Here is a 23,114-nt window from a genome sequence, read left to right as displayed (position 1 = left end):
GGAAGACTCGATGCCACTTTTGCATCTTCTGTTCAGACCGTCATCATATAAACGCAGCCCATGCCCAGAACACCCGGCGGAGGAAACTCATTTCGACTGCTTGTAGGTTGCTGAGGAAATCTTGTCCAATGCAAAAACTCAAATTTAGCCATGTTAAGATGATTTGAATTAAGAAAGTTTGATTGACATTTCAGTAAATTTCGCTTAACAAGTAAAAGTATCTGCCAACGGAACAAGACTTTTCGTACTTAAAAAATGAAAATGCAATCTTGCTACGCTTAAGAAAAACAACTCTTTGCACTTAAAGTAAGAAACAAAATCTATTGTTGCCTGAATGAAGAAAAACACATTTGTTCCGTTGGTAGATCATTTGACTTGTCAAGATGAATCGACTCAAATAAAGTGAAATGCTCTTAGTTTAAGTCATTTTAACTTACCTCGATATTGCTTTTTGCAGTGAATGTGTTCTCTGTTGGGGTGTGTGTGTGCATGTGTGTGTGTGGCCATATTGATAGACGGGACTTACTTATACTTACAAACAGTGTTGGGGAGTAACAGATTACATGTACCAGAGTTACGTAATCAGAGTACAAATGATGAGTAACTGTATTCAGTTACAGTTACTTTTTCAGTGAGTGGTAATTGGATTACAGTTACTTTGTTGAAATATACACAGAGGGATTTTCCTGTTTTCATATTTTGGGCTATATCCCTTTTTTTTTTTTCCCCCCCCGGTAATTCCACTCATTACCGGACACTAAACCAGGTCTAAACCAGGTTTTAAACCAGGTCTAAAACCAGGTCTAAACCAGGTCTAAATCCAGGTCAAAACCAGGTCTAAACCAGGTCTAAACCAGGTCTAAATACAGGTCAAAACCAGATCTAAACCAGGTCTAAATCCAGGGCAAAACCAATCTAAACCAGGTCTAAACCAGGTCTAAACTATGTCTCAAACAGGATTTAACAGGACTAAATCATGCTGCGTGGACCTTGTCTCCTCCTCTTCTATCAATTATATTTTTAATTTGTTTAAGTAAAGTCTGGACTTTTTATTTTCTTTTAACAGACAAAACATCTTATGTTACGATATCCTCGTCTTTGCTTCTCTACAGCAAATCAAGTAATCCAAAGTATTCAGATTACATTACTCACTTTAAGTAATTTAATGGATTCTGTTACAAACTACATTTTGAGGTATGTAATCTGTAATCTGTAGGGGAATACATTTTAAAAATAACCTTCCCAACACTGTTCACAAACATGCTCATGTCTGCAGAAAATGTCTAAAAGTGCTCTGCTTGCTCCTGTCTAAACGCCCGTGTCTGTGTCTGTGTCTGTGTGTATGTGTGTGTGTGTATTTAAAACTCTACACACACTAAACAGTCAGACATATGGTAGCTTCAACTGTGTTTGTGTATTCAGTGTATTACCTAACTCACTAAGTGCTTCTGTCGGGCTTATGTGTGGACATAGCAGCTGTAAAGCATAAACGTGGAAGTATAAAATCTCGCACTTCTTTTTACTTCTGCAGATCCTTTTGAGCGTGGCATTGTCTATTGTTCTGTGTGGAACTTATATCACCTTTATTTCCACGAACAGCTCAAAATAAACTGAACTGAAGTGAACTGAACAAGTTAAGACACTGGCAACCCAGCTTCAGTTGTGATTGTAAGAGTACAGACTGCATTTCCTTTAGGTCAGTATTGCAATTTGAAATAAAATAATGATCAACTTTTTATAGATTAGAACTATAGACTTACACGATCCTGACTATAAGATCATTTGGAATTACAAAATAAACATGTTTTATCATTTTACCTCATGCATGGACTAAAGCTGGATTGCTTTTATTTTAGAGGTGTTTTTTTAAATGATATTTTTTTGTAAGGCAGCCTCACTTTTTCATTGCTTAGTCAGAACATAAACTCTTCCCAGTCTGACCAGCTCGTCTAAACAATGGACCTCATTCATGAAACATTCTTACAAACAAATGTGTACTTAAGGCCATCTTACAAACATTAAATGGCATTCACAAAACTTTTTCTCAACTGAAAATGTTCTTCAAATTCTACCAACCGTCAGGAGCACTCTTAAGAACAAAACCTTCTTAAGAGCAACAAAAATTCTCATTCCTCCATGATTGTAAGTTGTATATTTTCTTAAATTATTTCCTCTAAACATATGACTGTGTGAACCAATAACATTTATGAGTTGTTTTCTAGAGTATGTGTCTGTTGGGTGTAACAAACTTTCTCCAGGCTGCAGTGAGTCTCAGTCTGTCCCAGCCCCAGTGCCTCCATATGGGCCTCTGTCACAGCCACTCTTACACACCCCCGCCCCAGACCCCCTCCCTCGTTATTTACCTTGGGCCTGCACTCACAGACACCGTGATAAATATGATACACACGTCTGCTTATTTCAATTAGTTTATGACTTAAATCTCCCTCCCTGAGTGTGTTTGTAATGTAGCTAGTCCATTACGTGGGCCTAGTGTTAGTTAACAGGTAAGGTAATAAAAAACAGAAACAAAGTTTTGAAAGTGTTTATTGAATAACTGATTGATGTGCAGATTTTTGTTAACTTACCTGTAAAAGAAGAGAAAGTAAGTAAAAGTAATAAGTGCATTTAGGTGATTGTAGTTAAAAGGAATGTACTTACTCTCTGGTGTGGTCTACCGTAGGTGTTCCGGCCAAAACAGTCCCAGGCAGCCGGAGCACCTTAAGAAGGTTCAGAGAAAGCCAACTATTTTTGTGGGGAGGAGGGGAGCACAGATTTTTAACTTTGTCTACTTAGTATTTTAAATGTATCATTAAATACTGCTAATTTAATAAGGTATATATATATATATATATATATATATATATATATATATATATATATAGTAGGTAAATGTAATTTTACATTCTTTGGCACTGTTCTTTTGATCCCTAAGTTTTAAATATTGAATCTAAAATGATGGGAACTTACCTGATCGTTAAGTTGAGCTCACTCAATTAGGAGGAGGCCTATAAAAGAAGCCAGCCTCACCTTTGTCAGAAGAAGGTGTCAGAGCAGGTGACTGCCATGCCTGTTTTATACTCTTGTAACTTTTGTAAATATTTTTCTACTTCTTATTTTTGTCTTGAAATGGAATAAATGCACTGGGGATCTGCACTATAAATCAGCTCAACTTGACTCTGTTCCTTTTAAACCACTACTGTTGCTATCCAGGTATTACAGTGTTCATGTGAGTTTGGACATTTGAAATCGCCGCTGAAGTTGTAAAACAGCCATAGTCTGTAAACGCCCCCACCTCACTTCCTTGTTCACTCTCTCCTTCGTGTCATAATGTAAAGTAAATGTAAATGAGCGTGGAGGTTCGTAGCTGAGGTGTTGGTGAATTCGGCGCAGCTGTCACTTAAGAAGGAATCTGAATGTGTTAAAACGCTTTGTGAATCTGATGCACAGTTCTCTCAGCATCTTCTTAAAGTGGAAGTTCAAACATTTTTAAAGAAAAGATTCATGAATGAGGCCCAATGCTATTTTCTGGTTCTTAGAATATATGTTATTACCTCCGCCAAGGAGGTTATGTTTTTGCCGGCGTTTGTCTGTTTGTTTGTCTTTTAGCAACATAACTCAAAAAGTTATGGACCGATTTTGATGAAATTTTCAGGATTTGTTGGAAATGTGAAAAGGAAGAACTGATTTCATTTTGGGGGTGATCCGGAAGAAATCCTGGATTCTGGATCACTTTGAAATTTTAGTTAACATTGTGGTAAATGGGGCCAAAAATTTAATTATTGACCAAACCCCATGAAATTTGACTCAGGGATGGACAATGGGATCCTCTTTCATATTCCAAAGGCTGATCCGGATCTGATCCAGAAGACTGATTTTATCGCAATTTATATAAAAAATGGGGGTAGTCCTTGGCGGAGGTCTGCACTCTCTGACTGCTTTTCTAGTTTAGTGCTGTCAAGAAATAAAAAAAATTTGAGATTAATAAATTATGATCTAATTAATTAATCTCATTTTTAATCACACCTAAAAATTGCTGAGAAAAGCTTCAACTTGAGGTATTTTCATTTGAATTCATCAGTACATTATTTTCATACTATCATTAAGGTTTTTATATAAGTATCATCATTATTAGTGTTACTAATTTGCATAAATAAACTCAACTTTACAACATATAAACATCACCACACTAGAGCCACATCAGCCCGTTTGACATTATGTGTTTAATGCAGCTTTGTGCAAGTCTCACAGAAACTTAAAACCACATGGCTTATTTGCATAAACTAAGCAGAGAAAAGAAAAAAAAAACGCTCTTGTGCGCTGATGTGGTTCAGCTTCTACTAAGGAACACGACTCAGTGGAATATAGATGTTCTCTCTGTGACAGAGGGATGTTAATGCTGAAGGTGAGTCTGTTCTGTGTTTGTCGTGATGTTTTCACAGATCAGACATGTGCAGGTTTATCGCAGATGCGGCGAAAACGGGAATGAAAATTACAATTCTTTGCAGGAGCGAGTGGAGCAGGACTGTACAGTGTAGGACTGTGTTCCAACAACACATAAAAACAGATTTTATAATAAGGCAACTCACATACAGAAAAAGTAATGTTAGAGATTACACATAAGATTAACACGATTAAAAAACATAACACACTAAATATGACTGTAATTAATGAATCGCAATTAACACACCTAATCAGTGTTGGGACGGTGACTTTTAAAATGTATTCCCCTACAGATTACAGATTACATATCCCAAAATGTAGTTTGTAATGTAATCTATTAAATTACTTAAAGTGAGTAATGTAATCTGAATACTTTGGATTACTTGATTTGCTGTAGAGAAGCAAAGACAAGGAAAATCGTAACATAAGATGTTTTGTCTGCTAAAAGAAAATAAAAAGACCAGACTTTACTGAACCAAATTAAAAATATTATTGATAGAAGAACGAGGAAACACGTCCACACAGCAGGATTTAGTCCTGTTCAATCCTGTTTGAGACATAGTTTACACCTGGTTTTAGACCTGGTTTGGACCTGGGTTTAGTGTCAGGTAATGAGTGGAATTACCAAAAAAAAAAGATATATAGCCCAAAATGTGAAAACAGGAAAATACCGCCGTGTAATCCATTTATTTCAACCAAGTAACTGTAATCCAATTACCATTCACTGAAACAGTAACTGTAACCGAATACAGTGAGGCATAATTTGTACTCTGATTACGTAACTCCGGTACATGTAATCTGTTACTCCCCAACACTGCCCCTAATGTAATTATTAACAACTGTAAAGCCTTAATACAATGTTAGTGCACATCAATACATTTTACACCCTCGTCTGGTCAGCCGCTGTCCCACCTGAATGTAAAACTCAAATTTCCAATGATTCCACTACAATGTATTTTAAAACTCTCCGCTCCACAATGCCTTATTAAATCTGACTCCGCGCCCCTCACTTTGATGTGTAATAGCTGGTGTAAAGTTTACTCACCCTCCCCCGGCCTCCCTCTCCTCCTCTCTCCCTGTCTCCCTCTCTCCCTGTCTCCCTCTCTCCCTGTCTCCCTCTCTCCCTGTCTCCCTCTCTCCGCTGGGTCACGGGCAATTGTTGGAGCGATGTTTTTAATGAGGCTGCGGTTGTGGCTTCTTCACCTGTTGGAGGAAAAGATCCGGCGCTGAGAGTCAAAGCTGCAGAGAGACACGGGGAGCAGCTCCAGCGCCTCGGGGCAGCGCTCGTCTGCACACGCTTTTACACAAAGACATGCGCAACCGTGTTAATCATACAGACGGACGGAATGCAGAGTTTGTTGTGATTATAACGGAGAGAGAGCGGGAGAAAGGGATGGAAGAGGAGTGGGGGGATAGAGATAGAGACAGAGAGAGAGAGAGAGAGAGAGACATGTCTAACATAAGATTTGTTGTGGCTTTTTTACTTAAAGATATTTTCCCATTTTATACAATTGCATCATTTTACTTATGGGTCATTTTGGAGGGTGAGAAAGAGAAAGACAGAGTGGGAAAGAGTGAGGCAGAGAGAGAGAGAGAGAGCGAGACAGAGAGAGAGACAGAGAGAGTGTGAGGCACAGAGAGACAGAGTGGGAAAGAGAGAGAAACAGGGTGGGAGAGAGGGAGACAAAGAGAGAAAGAGAGTCAAAGAGAGAGAGAGACAGCGAGAGAGAGTGAGACAAGCACAGACAAGCATCAGAGAGAAAGACAGAGAGTGAGACAGAGAGAGAGTGAAAGACAAGGTTGGAGAGAGACAGAGAGAGAGTGAGCGAAAGAGCAGGAGAGAGAGGGACAGAGAGAGAGACACAGTGTGAGAGAGTGAGACAAAAAGAGAGAGAGACAGAGAGAGAGACAGTGTGAGAGAGTGAGACAAAAAGAGAGAGAGACAGAGAGAGAGACACAGTGTGAGAGAGTGAGACAAAAAGAGAGAGAGACAGAGAGAGAGCATTAGAGAGAAAGACAGAGAGTGAGACAGTGAGAGAGAGAGAGACGGACAGAGTGGGAGAGAGACAGAGTGAGAGAAAAAAGAGAGAGAGCAGGAGAGAGACAGAGAGAGAGTGAGACAGAGCGGGGGAGAGAGAGCAGGACAGAGTAAGACAGAGAGAGAGACAGAGTGGGAAAGAGAGACAAGGGGGAAAGAGAGAGACAGAGAGAGTGAGACAGAGAGAGTGTGAGGCAGAGAGAGACAGAGTGGGAAAGAGAGAAACAGAGCGGGAGAGAGTAAGACAAAGAGAGAGAGAGACAGAGAGAGAGCATCAGAGAGAAAGACAGAGAGAGAGAGACAGATAGAGCGGGAGAAAGACAGAGTGAGAGAAAGAGAGAGAGAGCAGGAGAGAGAGAGTGAGACAGAATGGGGGAGAGAGAGAAGGAGAGAGAGACAGAGAGAGAGCATCAAATCGAGAAAGCACAGAGAGCGAGAGAATGAGACAAAGCGCGAGAGAGACAGACATAGAGAGAGAGAGCGAGAGTGAGACAAAGAGAGAGAGACAGACAGAGAGAGAGAGCATCAGAGAGAAAGAGAAAGAGTGAGAGAGACAGAGAATGAGAGAGAGCAGGAGAGAGACAGTGAGAGAGAGAGAGCAGGAGAGAGAGAGCAGGAGAGAGACAGAGAGTGAGACAGTGAGAGAGAGAGAGAGAGAGAATGAGAGAGACAGAGAGTGAGACAGAGCGAGAGAGAGCGAGAGCAAGAAAGAGTAAGACAGACAGAGAGAGAGAGACATGTCTAACTTAAGATTTGTTGTGGCTGTTGTTGCTTTGAGCTCTTTTCTCGTTTTCTACAATAACACCATTTCAGTTGTGGATCATTGTGTTTGTAATTAGAAGAACAATAGGACATATCAGACACAGTTCTGTCAGTCAGACAGTGGTTGTAAGTACAGGTATATTTAGAATATTCATTTTGTCTGCTTTTTAATATTCTCTTTTCTTCTAATAAGACAAAATGTAGAAAGTATATTTCTTACATTCATTACAAGTTTGGGTGGTAACATTTCCACATTCATCAGAGGTGTCACTGATGGCTGTGACGTGTCTCTGATCATCTGTTGTCCCCGGCGAGCTCAGTTCAGATCTATCAGACTCACCACTGCCCCCGTGTGGTGTCTCTGGAGAAGTGTGTCCCATGTGTGAGTCAAGGTAAACAGCCCCTTGTCTCTGTTGACGGTCTGTGCACCCCGCTTCCTCATTTCAATAATCTTAGACGAATCCTTCCCACATGAGCTGTAGGTCATCCCCTTTAAAATAGTTCTCCATCCTGTCTCCATGTGACCGCTGAGCAGCTTTGATTGACGCTCCATGGAGTATCGGACTGCCTGTGTGTCTCGAGATCTGAATTCCAAAGCTTGTTCCTTTATTTTCATTCTAACGTCTGAGTTAAACCTTGGCTTTTGACTGCTGTGTTCTTTAATAGCCTTTCACGCCCCTCCTCCCCCCTCACTCTCCCCTTTAGTCCTCAGGTACTGCCTAAATGATCATCTGTATTATAAATATGGTATTTGGTGGAGTTTAGGCGTTTAGGAGACACATCTACTCAAATCAAGTGTCTGAATTCTAGTGTTGGGAGTAACACGTTATAAAAGTAACAAATTACAGTAATGCATTTCTTTTTGCTGAAACGCAGTAATGTTCGGCGTTACAGGGAAAAAAATGTAATATTTGACTTAGTACAAATGTCAGTAATGCGTGTCACAATGCTTTTTTTTTACCTGGATTGAAGTGGTGGGTTTTTTGTTTTTCTTCATGCAAATTTGCTAAAATATCCTCTAAAAAGGGCCGGCGCAGAACTCCACGCTCCACGGGGCTAAACGCAGCTGACGCCTGATCACGCCTCACAGACAACCTGTTCCACGGACTCGGGTTCTCTGAGGGGCAATCCTAGATTCCTAGTTTTAGTCCAAATTAGTCTGGTGTGGTCCTGGTTTAGTCCTGGTTCAGCTCTGGTTTAGACCTGGTTCAGCTCTGGTTTAGTCCTAGTTTAGTCCTGGTTTAGACCTGGTTCAGCTCTGGTTTAGTCCTAGTTTAGTCCTGGTTTAGACCTGGTTTAGACCTGGTTTAGTTCTGGTTCAGTTCTGGTTTAGTCCTAGTTTAGTCCTAGTTTAGACCTGGTTCAGCTCTGGTTTAGTCCTAGTTTAGTTCTGGTTCAGTTCTGGTTTAGACCTGGTTTAGTCCTAGTTTAGTCCTTGTTTAGACCTGGTTTAGTTCTGGTTCAGTTCTGGTTTAGACCTGGTTTAGTCCTGGTTTAGACCTAGTTTAGATCTAGTTTAGTCCTGATTTAGTCCTTGTTTAGACCTGGTTTAGTCCTGGTTAAGTTCTGGTTTAGTCCTGGTTCAGTTCTGGTTTAGACCTGGTTTAGTCCTGGTTTAGACCTAGTTTAGATCTAGTTTAGACCTGGTTTAGTTCTGGTTCAGTTCTGGTTTAGACCTGGTTCAGTCCTGGTTTAGTCCTGGTTCAGTCCATATATGGTGCAAAAGTTCAGCATCTTCACAGTTCTTTTGGTGAGCGTCACTTAAAAGTGCTGCAGTAGTCGTGTAATGTTTTACATTTTAAATACAGTAATATTGTAATGTAAAAAATGACTTTGAAATGACAGTAATAAGTCATAAATAACACATTATAGTTTTAAAGTAACTTACCCAACAGTGCTGAATTCATATCATCTTAAATGATGATGATTTTTGTAGCATTTACCAGTCTCTCACCTCGTCTCTTCTCTCTCTTGTCTCTTTTCTCTCCTCCAGTCTGCAGACGCTGGAGGGCTGTGAGGTGCTCCTGGGCCCCGAGGTGACGTACGGGCCTCCTGGGTTAGAGCTGCTCAGTCCAGTGGCTCTGACCGTGGCTCACTGCGCAGAGATGGACTCCGCCGAGCACTGGAACATTCAACTCAAGAGGAGGACCCAGGACAGCAAGTGGGAGGTGAGTACAGCGGCCAAAACATGCCTCCAGCGAGGTACTCCTGATAATAATCCTGTCTCAAGATCAGTGGGATTTGTTGTAGAGCTTGTTTTTTTGTTTTTTTTTTTAAAGCAGTGTTTCGCAGTCAGGGGAACAGGGACTATCAATGATTTATGGAGATTAAAATCTTCTCAGGAAATCTACCTCCTGCCTTTGACGTCACAATACTGGAAAATGTAAACTGAGTTATTGGAGTGCTCATAGGGACAGGACCTCGTAGACAAGATTCATGAATGAAGTATGAAGAGATAGTTTAATACACCTCTATTATTATTATTAGCATTAGATTCAAAAGTTTTATTTCTAAACCATGTTTTAATGCTGTTACCTCCTCAAAAACATACCCGAAAATGTGTTTTGTTTCATTCACACATGTTTGAGAAACCCTGAATTATTAGTCTAGCTACATCTCCAAAGCTCAAAATGCTCTGTTCCACCTTGTGATGTCATGAAGCGGCATAGTTTTCAAGTTAACAGCTCAGTTTTACATTCTGTTCAGTAGAGATGGTAGATGGGTAATTCCAGGGCTGAAATCATCCAAGTGATTCTAGTGAATGTCTAGGCTATAGATCTTAAAAATATTAGGAGTGTAAAATCGGGGTCAGCCTTATCATCAGAAGACCCTCTAGTCAGAAAATCCATGTTCAGGTAGTGTTTCCAGTGTACCACAGATCTTGTAGGGTGTTTTGCAAATTTTCACCTCAAAGTTCATAAAGACATAAATTTTTATATGAACTTCCAATTTTGCGAACAAATTGAAAATAAGAGGCCTTGATATTTTTAGCTCAGCTCAAAGTATATGTACTATTTAGGCGTGCCATGAAAATGCTCCTGTTCTGGGTATCCCGCCTGGTCGTATTGAAAAGGGCCGACTGTAAGGCAGTTTTAGTTCAGCTTGTGAGCTGTAAACTTAAACTGAGCTTATGTGATCAGCCATTGTCCGGCATCCATCCATCCATCTGTCTGTCTGTCTGTCTGTCCGTTAACCATGGCTGGACAAATCTAGACTGTTTGACTTACAGAGTCCATATGAATGTCTTTAAATACCTTAGGGCAGGCATGTCCAAACTACGGCCCGTGGGCCTAATGCGGCCCTCGGACAAATTTTTCTTGGCCCTCAGGCTTCCAGGAGAATTGGCCCAAATTACCTTACATCAATTAACTTACCTAAATTAACTTTTTACTGCAAGTTTTTTGAAAATCTACCGTGATAAAGCTAATATTGAAGATTTAGAGTGTAGTTTTGAGGATTTTAGCATGAATAAAGACTGATAGCTCATTCTAAAGTGTTAAACATGCACGTATTTCTATTATTCACTGTACTGAGCTCCCGTCTACGGCCCTTGATCAGCCCTCTGCTTCGTCTGTGTTTAGAAAATGTGGCCCTTGATGAAAAAAGTTTGGACACCCCTGCCTTAGGGTAATAGCTCTTTCCAATTCTTGAATTATGTCACAGTGACCTACTTTGTGACTAGTGGGCCTTCTCACTACAGGGCCTTCTGACTAGTGGGCTTTCTGATCAAAGGGCCTTCTGATGATAAGGGTGTAACCGTAAAATCACGGATTGGTACGTACCTCGATTCGGTTCATTTTTGGTACAGTTATGGGAACAAAATACAAAACCATTTGCTTGTTGTTTATTTGTGTGTTTATTAAACCAACAATTTGTTTTAATATTATACAAACGGGAAAATAAAATCAATGCAAAATGCCGCTTGGAAATACATAAGTTAAATAAACTATTCTCAAATAAGCAACAAATGTATGAAATTTTTTTATTTTTTTTTTTATTCTTGTAAACAGTAAACAAAACTTTTCAAAAAGTAAAATGCAGCACTAACAGTTCCAGCATCAACTTTTACTCAATCTTCATATTTTTGGTCAGACAAACCAACTTGTCCACATTATCTGCAGGACGTGCAGATCTGCTGCAGGTACAACATCCCCAGCAGTTGAAAATACACTTTCACTAGGGACAGAGGCCACAGGTATGGGAGGAGGGATATTCCTGCCGTAGTTTTGTGAGGATTCATGTGGTTCGGAGGACATAGTCAAGGCGGGGGGCAGTTGTTGTCAAGATGGCCGCTCTAACTATAAAGCTCTGCGGGAAACACTGACACCCCAATCACGGACAAGTTCCTTCATGAATATTAAAGAGCCGAGTCTGTGTAGCTGCACATGTAGTGGTAGAACGTAAACACACACAAATTGAGCGAATTCACTCATGCACAGCCCTGCACCAAACCAAACGTCCTGTACAGAAATGGTTCAGCATGAATACGTGTACCGTTACACCCCTAAAAAATACAGTAGAGCAGCTTCTGTATTACCACATAAGTGTTTTCCATTTGAAAACTCAGAACTCAAGCCTAAATCTTCAGGGTTTTCGTGTTAAACATGAATGAATCAAAACACAACTCCAGGTCTGTTTGTGATGAGGAAACAAGACGAGAGTACCACCTGCCTCTGATCGGAGTTTAACTGCAGTGAATGGCAGTGAAGAGGTTTTCTCAGTGCACGAAACTTAAATGTAAATTTGAGTTGTAGTTTTCAGCACTGGGTCAGTTTGGTCAGAAGAATGCACTGTGCAGATTGCTGTGAGTTGTTTTAGAGCTTAGCTTGTTATTTAAAAGGGAATCGGGCGTATTTTTCATTTTGTTTTCCTCCTGAGTAATTTCTCGCTCCAAAACACGGATGGCTTTTATGAGCAGCCTCGGTATCGTTGTCTTACCTGCAGCCAAAACAGTCACTACACGGTTATGCAATAGAAAACAGGCTCTGATAGGGTTTGGGGATTCTCAGAAGACCAGTTACCAGTGGCATTTGAAAGTAGAAATGATTCTGTTAGGATAGCTGTCAAAAATATTTTTCAATTTCGCTTTAGTTTTATTCGTGCAGCCAGTATTAAAAAAAGATCTCACAGAAACAGTTAATCGAGCTGGAAATCTAAGTGTGAAACAAGTTGGGTCGTTTCAATGCACGGACTCCTAGCTATAGGTTTAATTTATCCTCCACTTACATTTGTCAGTTTAACGTCACCTCACAGAAGCTATCTTTACACTTTATATTCCATTGGCCTAGCATTAGTAAACCACGATCTAAACAGGCATATTGAGATCTAACTGAAGTCTACTGGCCTTCATAGTCTCACCCTGTGTTGGGGAGTAACAGATTACATGTACTGGAGTTACGTAATCAGAGTACAAATTATGAGTAACTGTATTCAGTTACAGTTACTGTTTGAATGAGTGGTAATTGGATTACAGTTACTTTGTTGAAATAAATGGATTACATGGTGGTATTTTCCTGTTTTCACATTTTGGGCTGAACCAAGACTAAAATCGGGACTAAAACCAGGACTAAAACCAGGACTAAACCAGGACTAAACCAGGACTAAACCAGGTCTAAACCCAGGACTAAACCAGGTCTAAACCCAGGACTAAACCCAGGACTAAACCAGGACTAAACCAGGTCTAAACCAGGTCTAAACAATATGACACTAACAGTAGGTGGACATAATTTAAAGCAGCAGTGATCTCATACAGAAAACATTTCTCTGTCAATAATATTAATATTGTTAAGGAAATACTGGGCTTTGTGTGTCTTTTAGCAGATAAAACATCTTCATCTTTGCTTCTCTACAGTAAACAAAAATGTGTTCATGGAGACTTGGGCTCAACAGATAATTTGAAGAAAACAAACAAGAATTTTCAGGATGTAGTTTGTTACATTCATGTAGTTTTAAAAAGCACAACAATATCAAGTAATCCAAAGTATTCAGATTACATTACTCACTTTAAGTAATTTAATGGATTACGTTACAAACTACATTTTGGGGTATGTAATCTGTAATCTGTAGGGGAATACATTTGAAAAGTCACCTTCCCAATACTGGTCTCACTACACCTGCAATATAAACCTGTTCTTTTGGAAGTATAATCAAAGGGCTTAGACTTAGACAAACTTTATTGATCCACAAGGGACATTTTTTAGACGCAGTAGCTCACACATCACAATAAACGTTATAACAAAGAGAAAAATATAAATAGTAATAATAAATTCTAAATAAGTAGCAAAAAAAAAAGCTAAATTACCGTGTTTTCTGCACTACAGGGCACGATTATAAGGCGCACTGTCATTGAATGGTCTATTTTTGAACTTTTTTCGCAAATAAACCACATCGAACTTTAAAGGAAACCCAACAGTGTGATGGGTGAGTGGTTTGTTTGTTTGTTCATTCACGGTGACTCTGGGCTTTGTTCAGTTGTGGCGTGTAGGGAGGGTGTGTCTGGGACCAACGGATTGTCGGCGTGTTCGCAGTGACTCAGTTGTTCAGTTGTGTCTAGAAGTGGCACATTGCACTCGCTTTTTCGGTTCGTTCCTCTGTTCCGTTCCTCGTCGGTGTGGAGTGATGAGTGTGGCTGTGGGTGTTTTTCGCTGCGCGGTCGCTGTCTGCTCCGTGTGTGTTTGTAGTTTACTGAAGTCGTGCTGGGACACCCGAGTGGATTCGTGTATAGGAAGAGAAAATGAGTAACTGTGGCGGAGTAAACCAGTCAGTCCATGCGGAGAAGCCATGGTGCTGATGTACACACACACTCACACTCATTCCAGCGTTTCAATTTCCCGGCCGTTTACCGCTATCCCTGAGTTTTCCTCATTTCGCCATCCCAGCAGTCGAAGGTGCACACTTGACTGCCGCTTCAACATTCCTTTCGCCTCCACGTCGGCCATCCCCTCAGTGCATGTTTCAGTCGGCCAACTCGAGTGTCGGTTTTCCGCATTATGTTGCATCACATGTAGGACGCACGTGTGTGAAGTCACGAATAACGTCATGTGACTTTTTGTTTTCTTAAAGGTTGTATGGAGGATTTTTATTTTATTTTTTTTGTTTCAAGTTGTCAATGATAACATTATAGAGGTGCAGTAGCCTTGTAATTATGATGACCAAAAAAAAGAGAATAAAAATTCAACTCTGGACGTGGTGGGGCTAAACATTTGCCAATAGATAACGACACTGCCTCGTTATCTGTTAGCTGACAGGCTGTCAATCAATCTCCCTACGTTTCTAGTGTAACTGACTTGCCTGCGCTCCGCCGGTACGTGGTTTACGTACGCCTGTCACGCAGTCCACAGACGCAAGACGCACAGACGCTGTTTACTCCACCAACGCAACAGTTCTTAGCGGCTTTTTTTGACCTATATCTTCCTCGCAGTTAGCACAAAGTTTGTTGCAATGGCGACAAGAATCCAGGAGCAGTTCGCCGCAAAAGAAAGTCCATTTTTGAGGTCGCTGAAAGAAGAAGACAAGGGGGAAAGCAGCGAAGCCAAACTAAGGTGATTCTTGAAGATTCATTCCAGCGATGGCGCGACTGAAGCAGACGCAGGGTCTAAAGACTGACGCATTGGTCGCCAAATTACTCCTGGACAGGTCACTTCTGCTTATTATGAAAACGTACTTTATTTCCAAGAGCTAGACAAATGTTTTTCAGGACATGAAAGCGATATCCTATGTCTGAAAACGTAATTTTCAAGGCAAAGAAAGAGTCCGCTTGCTGCTGCGTGTTGTAGCTAGTTCATTCGCACTGAATCTCCGCGCAACCTTCTCTGCTCCCCTTTCCTGCTCCTGTCCCCGCTGCCCGTTCTGCTCTTCCCCCTGCTCCTCACTTCTCCGGGCACGGAATCTCTGCGCACCGCTCCCCTCTCCCTCTCCTCTCTCCTCTCTCCCTGCTCCGCTCTTCTCCCTGCTCCTCACTTCTCGTCCGCGAACGAAATGTCCGCACACCCGCTCCCCCCGCTCCTCACTTCTCCGCCTTGCCTAACCAACACTGTAGTTAGTTGTTTACAAGTCATGTGCACCGGCTGTAAACAAACCTGTTTCTGGCGTAAAGAGGAGGCGGGAGAAGGCGTTTCTACGTAGGAGCTGTAGGGGAGGGGGGTGGTTTCACGCATGCGCAACATTTGAAAAAGGACAAACAGTCGCTGGATTTCTCGTTCCTTGGAAAATCCTCTATACAACCTTTAATGAATACTATTTGTTTTCCTATCTGTGCTTAGAGATTATCATTAGGATATTTTTGTTTATGGTAATGTTTATGATGTTTCAGTAATAAAGAGGAAATGTATCTATTTCTGCTTGCAGCGAAAAAGCCGTTTTTCATGGTTAATTGATTTGGGGGAAGAGCCTCGTACTATAAAAGGGGCCTCCTATCTTCACAGAGGCAGTGTGTGTTAAGGGGAAGAGCTGTGTGCTCCGCAGGCACCAGCTCCAGAGCTATTTAAGGGCTGCTACACATATATATCTATTCTTAATTTTTTCACTGTTTTGCACACTTCTGTAAATAAAACACTATTTTGACTAGGCCATATTTCTTTTTCGTCAAAAAGAACTCACAGCAGTAATAAAAATAAACTGGAGAATATGATTAACAGTTTATCGCCGTGTGATAAAATAAGTAATAATGCTAAATGAACATTAGTGACTGTGATACGTCTTAATGATCAGTATGTGTTAAATGCAGGTGAGTGCGTAAATGTCGAGAAGAAATGTCTCAAACTTCAGCAGCCGGACATCCACTCATACCTGATCCATACACCTATCCCCGCCCCTGCGAGAGTCTGAAATCTTCTGAAATCCTACAAGACACTGACATGATACAGACAGAACAGAGGCTCTTTCTGCAGGAGACATGTGCAGTAGAGTGAAGTGACAGTGGTGCAGGAGGAACAGGAGCAGCAGATACTGACTAGAACCTCTCGTGGGTGTCATTGTGAAAATAACAAACGTGAAATTATTTAATGTAAAATATAAGTCGCATCTGAGTATAAGTCGCAGCAAACACCCAAACCATGAAAAAAAGTGTGACTTATACTCTGAAAGATATGATTTGTGTTGTTTAGCTCTACTTTAGTTGCAGTGTTGGGAAGGTGACTTTTAAAATGTATTCCCCTACAGATTACAGATTACATACCCCAAGATGTAGTTTGTAATCCATCATATTACTTAAGGTGAGTAACGTAATCTGAATACTTTGGATTACTTGATTTGCTGTAGAGTCGCAATGACTAGGAAATCTTCACATAAGATGTTTTGTCTGCTAAAAGACAATAAAAAAGCCCAGACTTTACTGAACCAAATTAAAAATATTATTGATAGAAGAGACACGGTCCATGCAGCATGATTTAGTCCTGTTAAATCCTGTTTTGGACCTGGTTTAAACCTGGTTTAGTCCTGGCTTAGACCTGGTTTAGTCCTGGCTTAGACCTGGTTTAGTCCTGGTTTAGACCTGGTTTAGTTCTGGCTTAGACCTGGTTTAGTCCTGGTTTAGACCTGGTTTAGACCTGGTTTATTCCTGGTTTAGACCTGGTTTAAAACTGGTTTAGACCTGGTTTAGTTCTGTCTTTGTCCTGGTTTAGTCCTGGTTTAGACCTGGTTTAGTCTTGGTTTAGACCTGGTTTAGTCCTGGCTTAGACCTGGTTTAGTCCTGGTTTAGACCTGGTTTAGACCTGGTTTAAAACTGGTTTAGACCTGGTTTAGTTCTGTCTTTGTCCTGGTTTAGTCCTGGTTTAGACCTGGTTTAGTCTTGGTTTAGACCTGGTTTAGACCTGGTTTAGTCCTGGTTTAGACCTGGTTTAGACCTGGTTTAGTCTTGGTTTAGACCTGGTTTAGTCCTGATTTAGACCTGGTTTTAGACCAGATTTAGTGTCCGGCAATAAGTGGAATTACCGGAGGAAAAAAAAAAAAAAAAAAAAAAGGGATATAGCCAGAAATGTGAAAACAGGAAAATACCGGCGTGTAATCCATTTATTTCAACAAAGTAACTGTAATCCAAATACAGTTACTCATAATTTGTACTCTGATTACATAACTCTGGTACATGTAATCTGTTACTCCCCAACACTGTTTAGTTGTAACAAGCAATGGATTTTATTATTTTTTTGTAGTTTTTCTTGTTGAAAATGGCCATGTGACTTATTGAAGCCAACAAGCATAACCCAGAGTCTGAACATTTACATAAATACAAATATAGTGCAATGGTTGGAGATATTTAATATAGGTTTAATGCAGTTTGCTTGAATCAGTTGGAATAAAACTGTGGATATGCTTATGTTAAAGTAAATTTATCATAATACCTCCGTTTAAGGACCGAAGTGCACTGAGAAATGTCCCAGTTTCCATTATAACCATTAGGGAGCATATTCTTATTGTTTTATTAATGCAAATCCAACTCTGTGGCAGTGTTATTTGGAAAAGTTGTACTGGCCTTATTGGTAGCATGTTCCTTCTACAGACTTCTGCAAACCCAAAGTGCACAAACTAAAATGTCAAGTCAATAAAAGAATCCACATTTTGACTTAATACTGCTCTGCCAGGATATATAACGTGTAATAACAGTAAAAACTATAAGAAAGTGGACTTGAATTTTCTCATAATGTTTTATTCATATTATTAACCTCTGACAGCATTAGCACAAACATTCCCTACAGCGAAAGTACACTGTTGAAGCTATATCTTTATCAATTCATCAATTCACGCTTTGGGCTGTATCCACCTCGGCACATATTCTTTATCTTACACTTCTGTAAACTGTTTTACTTAGAAATGTTTACGGACAACACAGAAAACATTAAAAAAATGTATTCAAACTAAACTGAATGTTAATATAAGCACAAAACAGGAAATGAGCAGAAAAAACTGTGAATTTTAAGTAAAAAAAAAAAAAAAAAGTAACCCAGACATTATTAGAATAACCCTGCTTCTTCTATATCCAATCTAATCCACGTTATTTATATATCAACATGACAAGACAAATTAAGACAATAAAGGGTAAATCATTAATAAAGCAATCAATAAAAAGTGTTAAAGTACAAAAAGCTAAAATTATTAAAACTTTAAGATGAATAAAATCTAAGTCAAATTGAATTAGTTAAATAATAGACTACAAAGAGAACAACAAACTCGCATGGTGTTAAAAGCCAGAATAAAATTGACTTTTCTGGTGGAGGGTCTCTATGGAGATGTCATTGCTCTGCCTGAAATGTTCCAAAGTATGACATTAAACAGCTCTACCTTACATTTATTAAATTACAGATGATAATATAGCTCAAAAATACATAAAAAACAGACATTCTGAGTGTGAGCAGGGTCGCCTCTCGACAGACCTGACCTGTAACTTGGCTTGGTTTGGTCTCCATGAAGACAGAAAGGTTTAATACCATGCATGCTGTGAAACATTCCAGACAAAGTAATAGCATTTCGGTGGAGAAAAACATTTGACGGTTCCTCCACTAGGAAAGTTACGCAATATACCTGTAAAGGGCCCATCTCATGCAAAATAACTCTTTTCACATTGTATCTTCTGCACATAAACAAGCACAATTTGGGTTTTGGAACATCCATTACACAATAGTTATGAAATGAATGAATGAATATTTATTTGGACAGTAATACATAGAACATACATAAAAAAAGGTAAATACATGGATATAGCACAAAAAGTAAATATTTCTTTTCGGTAACACTTTATAATAACTACACCTTATTTAACCTTCATAAAGCATGAACAAAGACTTAATTAATAATGAACAAAGACTTAATTAATAATGATTCACGTTTAGTAACTACTTAATTACTACCTAAATTAGCACTTGCACTTAATTTGCCTGTGTTGTAAATAGTTACTCATAATTATTTTCATACTTAATTACTCATGAACTAACCATTTGAGCATTTATTAATCATTAGTAAACTACGAGAGAAAGATTTACTAATAATGCAATGCAATGATAATTCAGGCAATTATTATCTGTTAGTTAAGTCTTTTTGAGAGCTTTTCTAAAGTGAAGACTAATTATCCTTTATTAAGCATTTACTAAGTGTGAATCATTATTAATTAAGTCTTTGTTCATGCTTTAGTAAGGCTAAATAATGTGTAGTTATTATAAAGTGTTACCTTCTATTCTATAATAATAGGCAAAAGTAAATGTTACGCTGATTTTCCTTGTGTCCGGAAAAGGAGTGGGAGGAAGTAAATACTTATTTAACCCCATTCTTGGAGACAGTCACAGACCAGGAATTATGAAAGGTCGACTATTGCTCATCCCCCCGCCCGTCCTGAGAAAGCACAGGCTCCGCCCTCCAAACGTGACTTAGGCAACGAGTGAGCCGCCCTTCCTCCGCCCATCTCAGGGAGGGAGGGGGAGACAGACGTGCACCCTGATAGTTCTAGGAATAAACTTTTATTCATCATGGAGATACAGCGCGTTCAGCCGCATGTGTTGGACCCAAAATCGGACGAGGACTTTGAAGTGCACGAAGCTCAAGCACCACATTGACATCAGCTGAACATTACTGATTGGTAAAGTATTAAAAAACACTAGTAGATCAACTTATTATATTGTGTTGACTGCAGTGTGGAACAATGAGCTTATTAGAGGCGGGGTGGTGCGGGGTAGAGGGCGGGTGTGAATCGATTTCTGCTACATCCAACGTGATATAGGTGTAACTGACTGCGTCATCGTTGTAGCAGCTTTAGTTCGTTGTCACGTGGGACGGTGGCAGAAATACGCCGCAATTTGTTTTCAGAAACTGCTGAATCAATCTAAAAACCACTTCAGCGACATATACAAGGCCCACACATCACTCTTAGAAGGTAAAAAGCTCTGAAAAGTTGATTTTGCATGAGATGGGCCCTTTAAGGACTTTAAGACTTAAATAATCATACATTTTAAAACAATAACATCTTAAAATCAATTCCAAAAAAATTAACAGGAAGCCAGTACAAAGATGTATGAATTAGTGTGGTATGTTCTCTATTTTCTAACAAGAAGCAGTGGGTCCCTCAAGGTCATGTCCTCTCCCTTCCATTGTTTTTCACCTTTTTGCTCATCTCTCTTCTCGCACTAAAATAATCACTTATAAACTTCTTATGTGTGTTCTAAAACTTGATGGAGCTGACATGTTTCACTTGAAGAGAAGACATTTGGTCACTTCTCACAGTTAACCTCAGCAGATGGAGAGTGCAGTTGTCATGGATATACGTTTTAGCTCTGTTTCAACAGTCACTTTATTGACACTTCTTGACTTTAACAAACTCAATATGAAAGCTCAAGAGAAGTATAAGTTTTCAACTGACAGAAATCAACAAGGAGGTTTGGTGGTTCCACTTCCAACTTTGACCAGTGCATATAGTGTTTGGGCAAGACATTTCTTTACGCTCCTTTTCAATTAAAGGTCCATTTTCTGATCTATGTCATTATGCTTTCTAATCACAAACACACCTAGAGTTGTGTTTTGTTTCTTTTACACATGTTTAACACAAACGCTACATATTTAGGTTGAGTTCTTGTCTCGAACTGACACTCTGTTCCACTTTGTGATGTCATGTGGTAATACAGGAATCACCCACTATGTTTTTTTTTTAAAGTGCATACACCTTTAGACCCTGTCCACACTGGTCCGTATTTGAATCGTTTTCGTTGTGGATGCAGTGTTCATCCACACTAATTCGTTTGAAACAGCTCCAGTGACAGAACAATCTGGTGCCGCGGGTTCCCATGAATTCACTTGAGTATGGATCTGATCCGGCACTGTGTGGACACCTGAAAACGCTGATACGCTGATGTAGTTCTGTGCACCGTGAAGTAGCTAATTCCATGCCAAAATGCTAAGAAGCTAGAATATATGTTCATTCATATAAACAGTCTATGTGTATGATCGTACGCATAGACCGTATAATCTCTGAAAAGATTAACACGAACTATCTCCAATGCAATAGAAGGACAGAACAAACTCACCATCAGCAGAACACCCCTCTGTCACAGAAAGAACACTCATATTCCACTGAGTCGTGTCCTTTAGTCCGACAGAAGCTGAACTGCATCAGCGCAAAATAGCGAGCTGTTTTTTGAGCGTGTTTATGCAAATTAGTCATGTGGTTTTAAGTTTCGTTTCTGTAAAACATAAACAAATGTGCTCCAAGCTGTGTGGACAGGGAAGACTTGCAGACACAGAAATGAGTCAGTCCTCACTCTGAAAAATCCAGTGTTACACTAAGTAACAACTGAACCTTGTTGTCTGTCCACGAAAATACAGTTTTTACACTTGCCATCTCCCTCTGCTCAAAATCAGCTGCTGCAACTTCGGACTTCCTTGTTTTTACCGTTCACATGACGTCGGGACATAGTGACGACGTGACACCAGCCTATCATGTGACTAGCATTTCAGGCGGTTTTGTGTTACCGTGTGGACAGGGGACACTTTGATTGCGGCTACAGAAACTATGTTTCTAGATGCAGATTGTTTCCGATACGCTGATATGGTGATAGGAGGATTCATTTTAGTGTAAACGGGGTCTTAGAATCATTAGGATAATTCAGACCTGGAATTGCCAGTCTAAACTGAATTTAAAAAAAAAAAAAAAAGCATTTAGATCGTTGGAGATGTAGACAAACTGTGTGAATGAAACAAAACATAACTTCAGGTATATTTTTGAGGAGGTAACAGCATTATTACAAACATGGCTTACAGCTCACAAGAGTCAATTTTGAGTCATTTTGGACCTTTTAGTGTGACTGGCATTTGAGAGATCGGTGTGGTTTCAAGGCACAGATTTGCTGCCATGTTTCTGTCATTTAGCCCCAAAGAAAGACATAGCTGCCAACGGATGGATAAAGGTCTATTGTGGAGATTTTAGAAGGCTGCCAAGTCCCGGTCCCCCTGACAGGGTTACAACTGGAGAGGGCTCTAGACACTACACTTTGCCCATTGCTCCAGACAGGTTGCCCCAGTGACATTAGGATGGGTCATCGTCTGCCAAAAATGACCACAATAAAATCTTGTTTTTTGATTATGGATATTTTTATTTAACTGAAAACATAAAATCATGCATTCTTACTGTGAGCAGGCTTGCATTTCCACAAACCTGACTTTTATTTGGCTTGGAGGAAGGCCTGCTTGTTTCTATGGAAATATTGTTTCCTTGGCTGTAATATTACACAATGTGGCATAAAACTTGGAGAATGTTCTGAAGTATTTTGATTTTCTATTTCCATGTATCGAGGATTCATGCAGGTGACCTTCCACACTTATAAAGTTGCGTGTTATCACTTTTACTTCCTGTTCAACATAGCACAACTGAGAAGCCCAACCTCTTCATAATGGCTATTCACTGTAGCGTGCCACTGAATTTTATCCATGTTACGTGGCATTTTTGTCTGAGCCTGAATTGTTTTAATAATTGCAAATAAGTACAAGAATGAAAGGGGCGGGGATAGGGGGTAGATGAAAACAGACCTCTTCAAACCACTCAAGCTTATGATGTGGGAATGTTGTTTTAATGTTGTGGCCGTACCAGTTTGTCGAAGCCTGATCCTGTCACATCTCAGGAGCTAAACAGGGCCGGGTCTGGTTAGAACTTGGATGGGAGACACTGGGTAAATCAGGAGCCACAGGGGGGCGCCAGTGACAAGAACGGTTGTTGTGTCCTTAGGCAAGACACTTAACCCACATTGCCTAGTATGAAAGTGGTGTGTGTGTGTGAGTGATGGTGGAGGTCAGGCGGGCTGATGGCGCTGAATGAATAATGATCTGTAAAGCGTCTTTGAGCGTCCAGAAAAGTGCTGAGTAAAACGTATTGTAACGTATGATGCATTAACATGATTAAAAGTTC

The 23,114-nt window shown here is 39.9% G+C and overlaps 1 protein-coding gene across 1 annotated transcript in view; it reads left to right on the top strand.

The window, feature by feature from the left end:
* unc5db (unc-5 netrin receptor Db) overlaps positions 1–23,114 on the top strand; it is a 386,593-nt gene that overhangs the window by 302,280 nt on the left and 61,199 nt on the right. Inside the window, exon 12 of the mRNA XM_055161477.1 lies at positions 9,234–9,408. Coding sequence (XP_055017452.1) covers positions 9,234–9,408 — 175 coding nt within the window. The remainder of the gene's footprint in view (positions 1–9,233; positions 9,409–23,114) is intronic.

The sequence above is a fragment of the Boleophthalmus pectinirostris genome, unplaced genomic scaffold (genome assembly GCF_026225935.1).
Source record: "Boleophthalmus pectinirostris isolate CB_2022bp ecotype Guang Dong unplaced genomic scaffold, ASM2622593v1 HiC_scaffold_4, whole genome shotgun sequence".
Lineage (NCBI taxonomy): Eukaryota > Metazoa > Chordata > Actinopteri > Gobiiformes > Gobiidae > Boleophthalmus > Boleophthalmus pectinirostris.
This window is presented reverse-complemented; position numbering and strand designations above follow the sequence as displayed.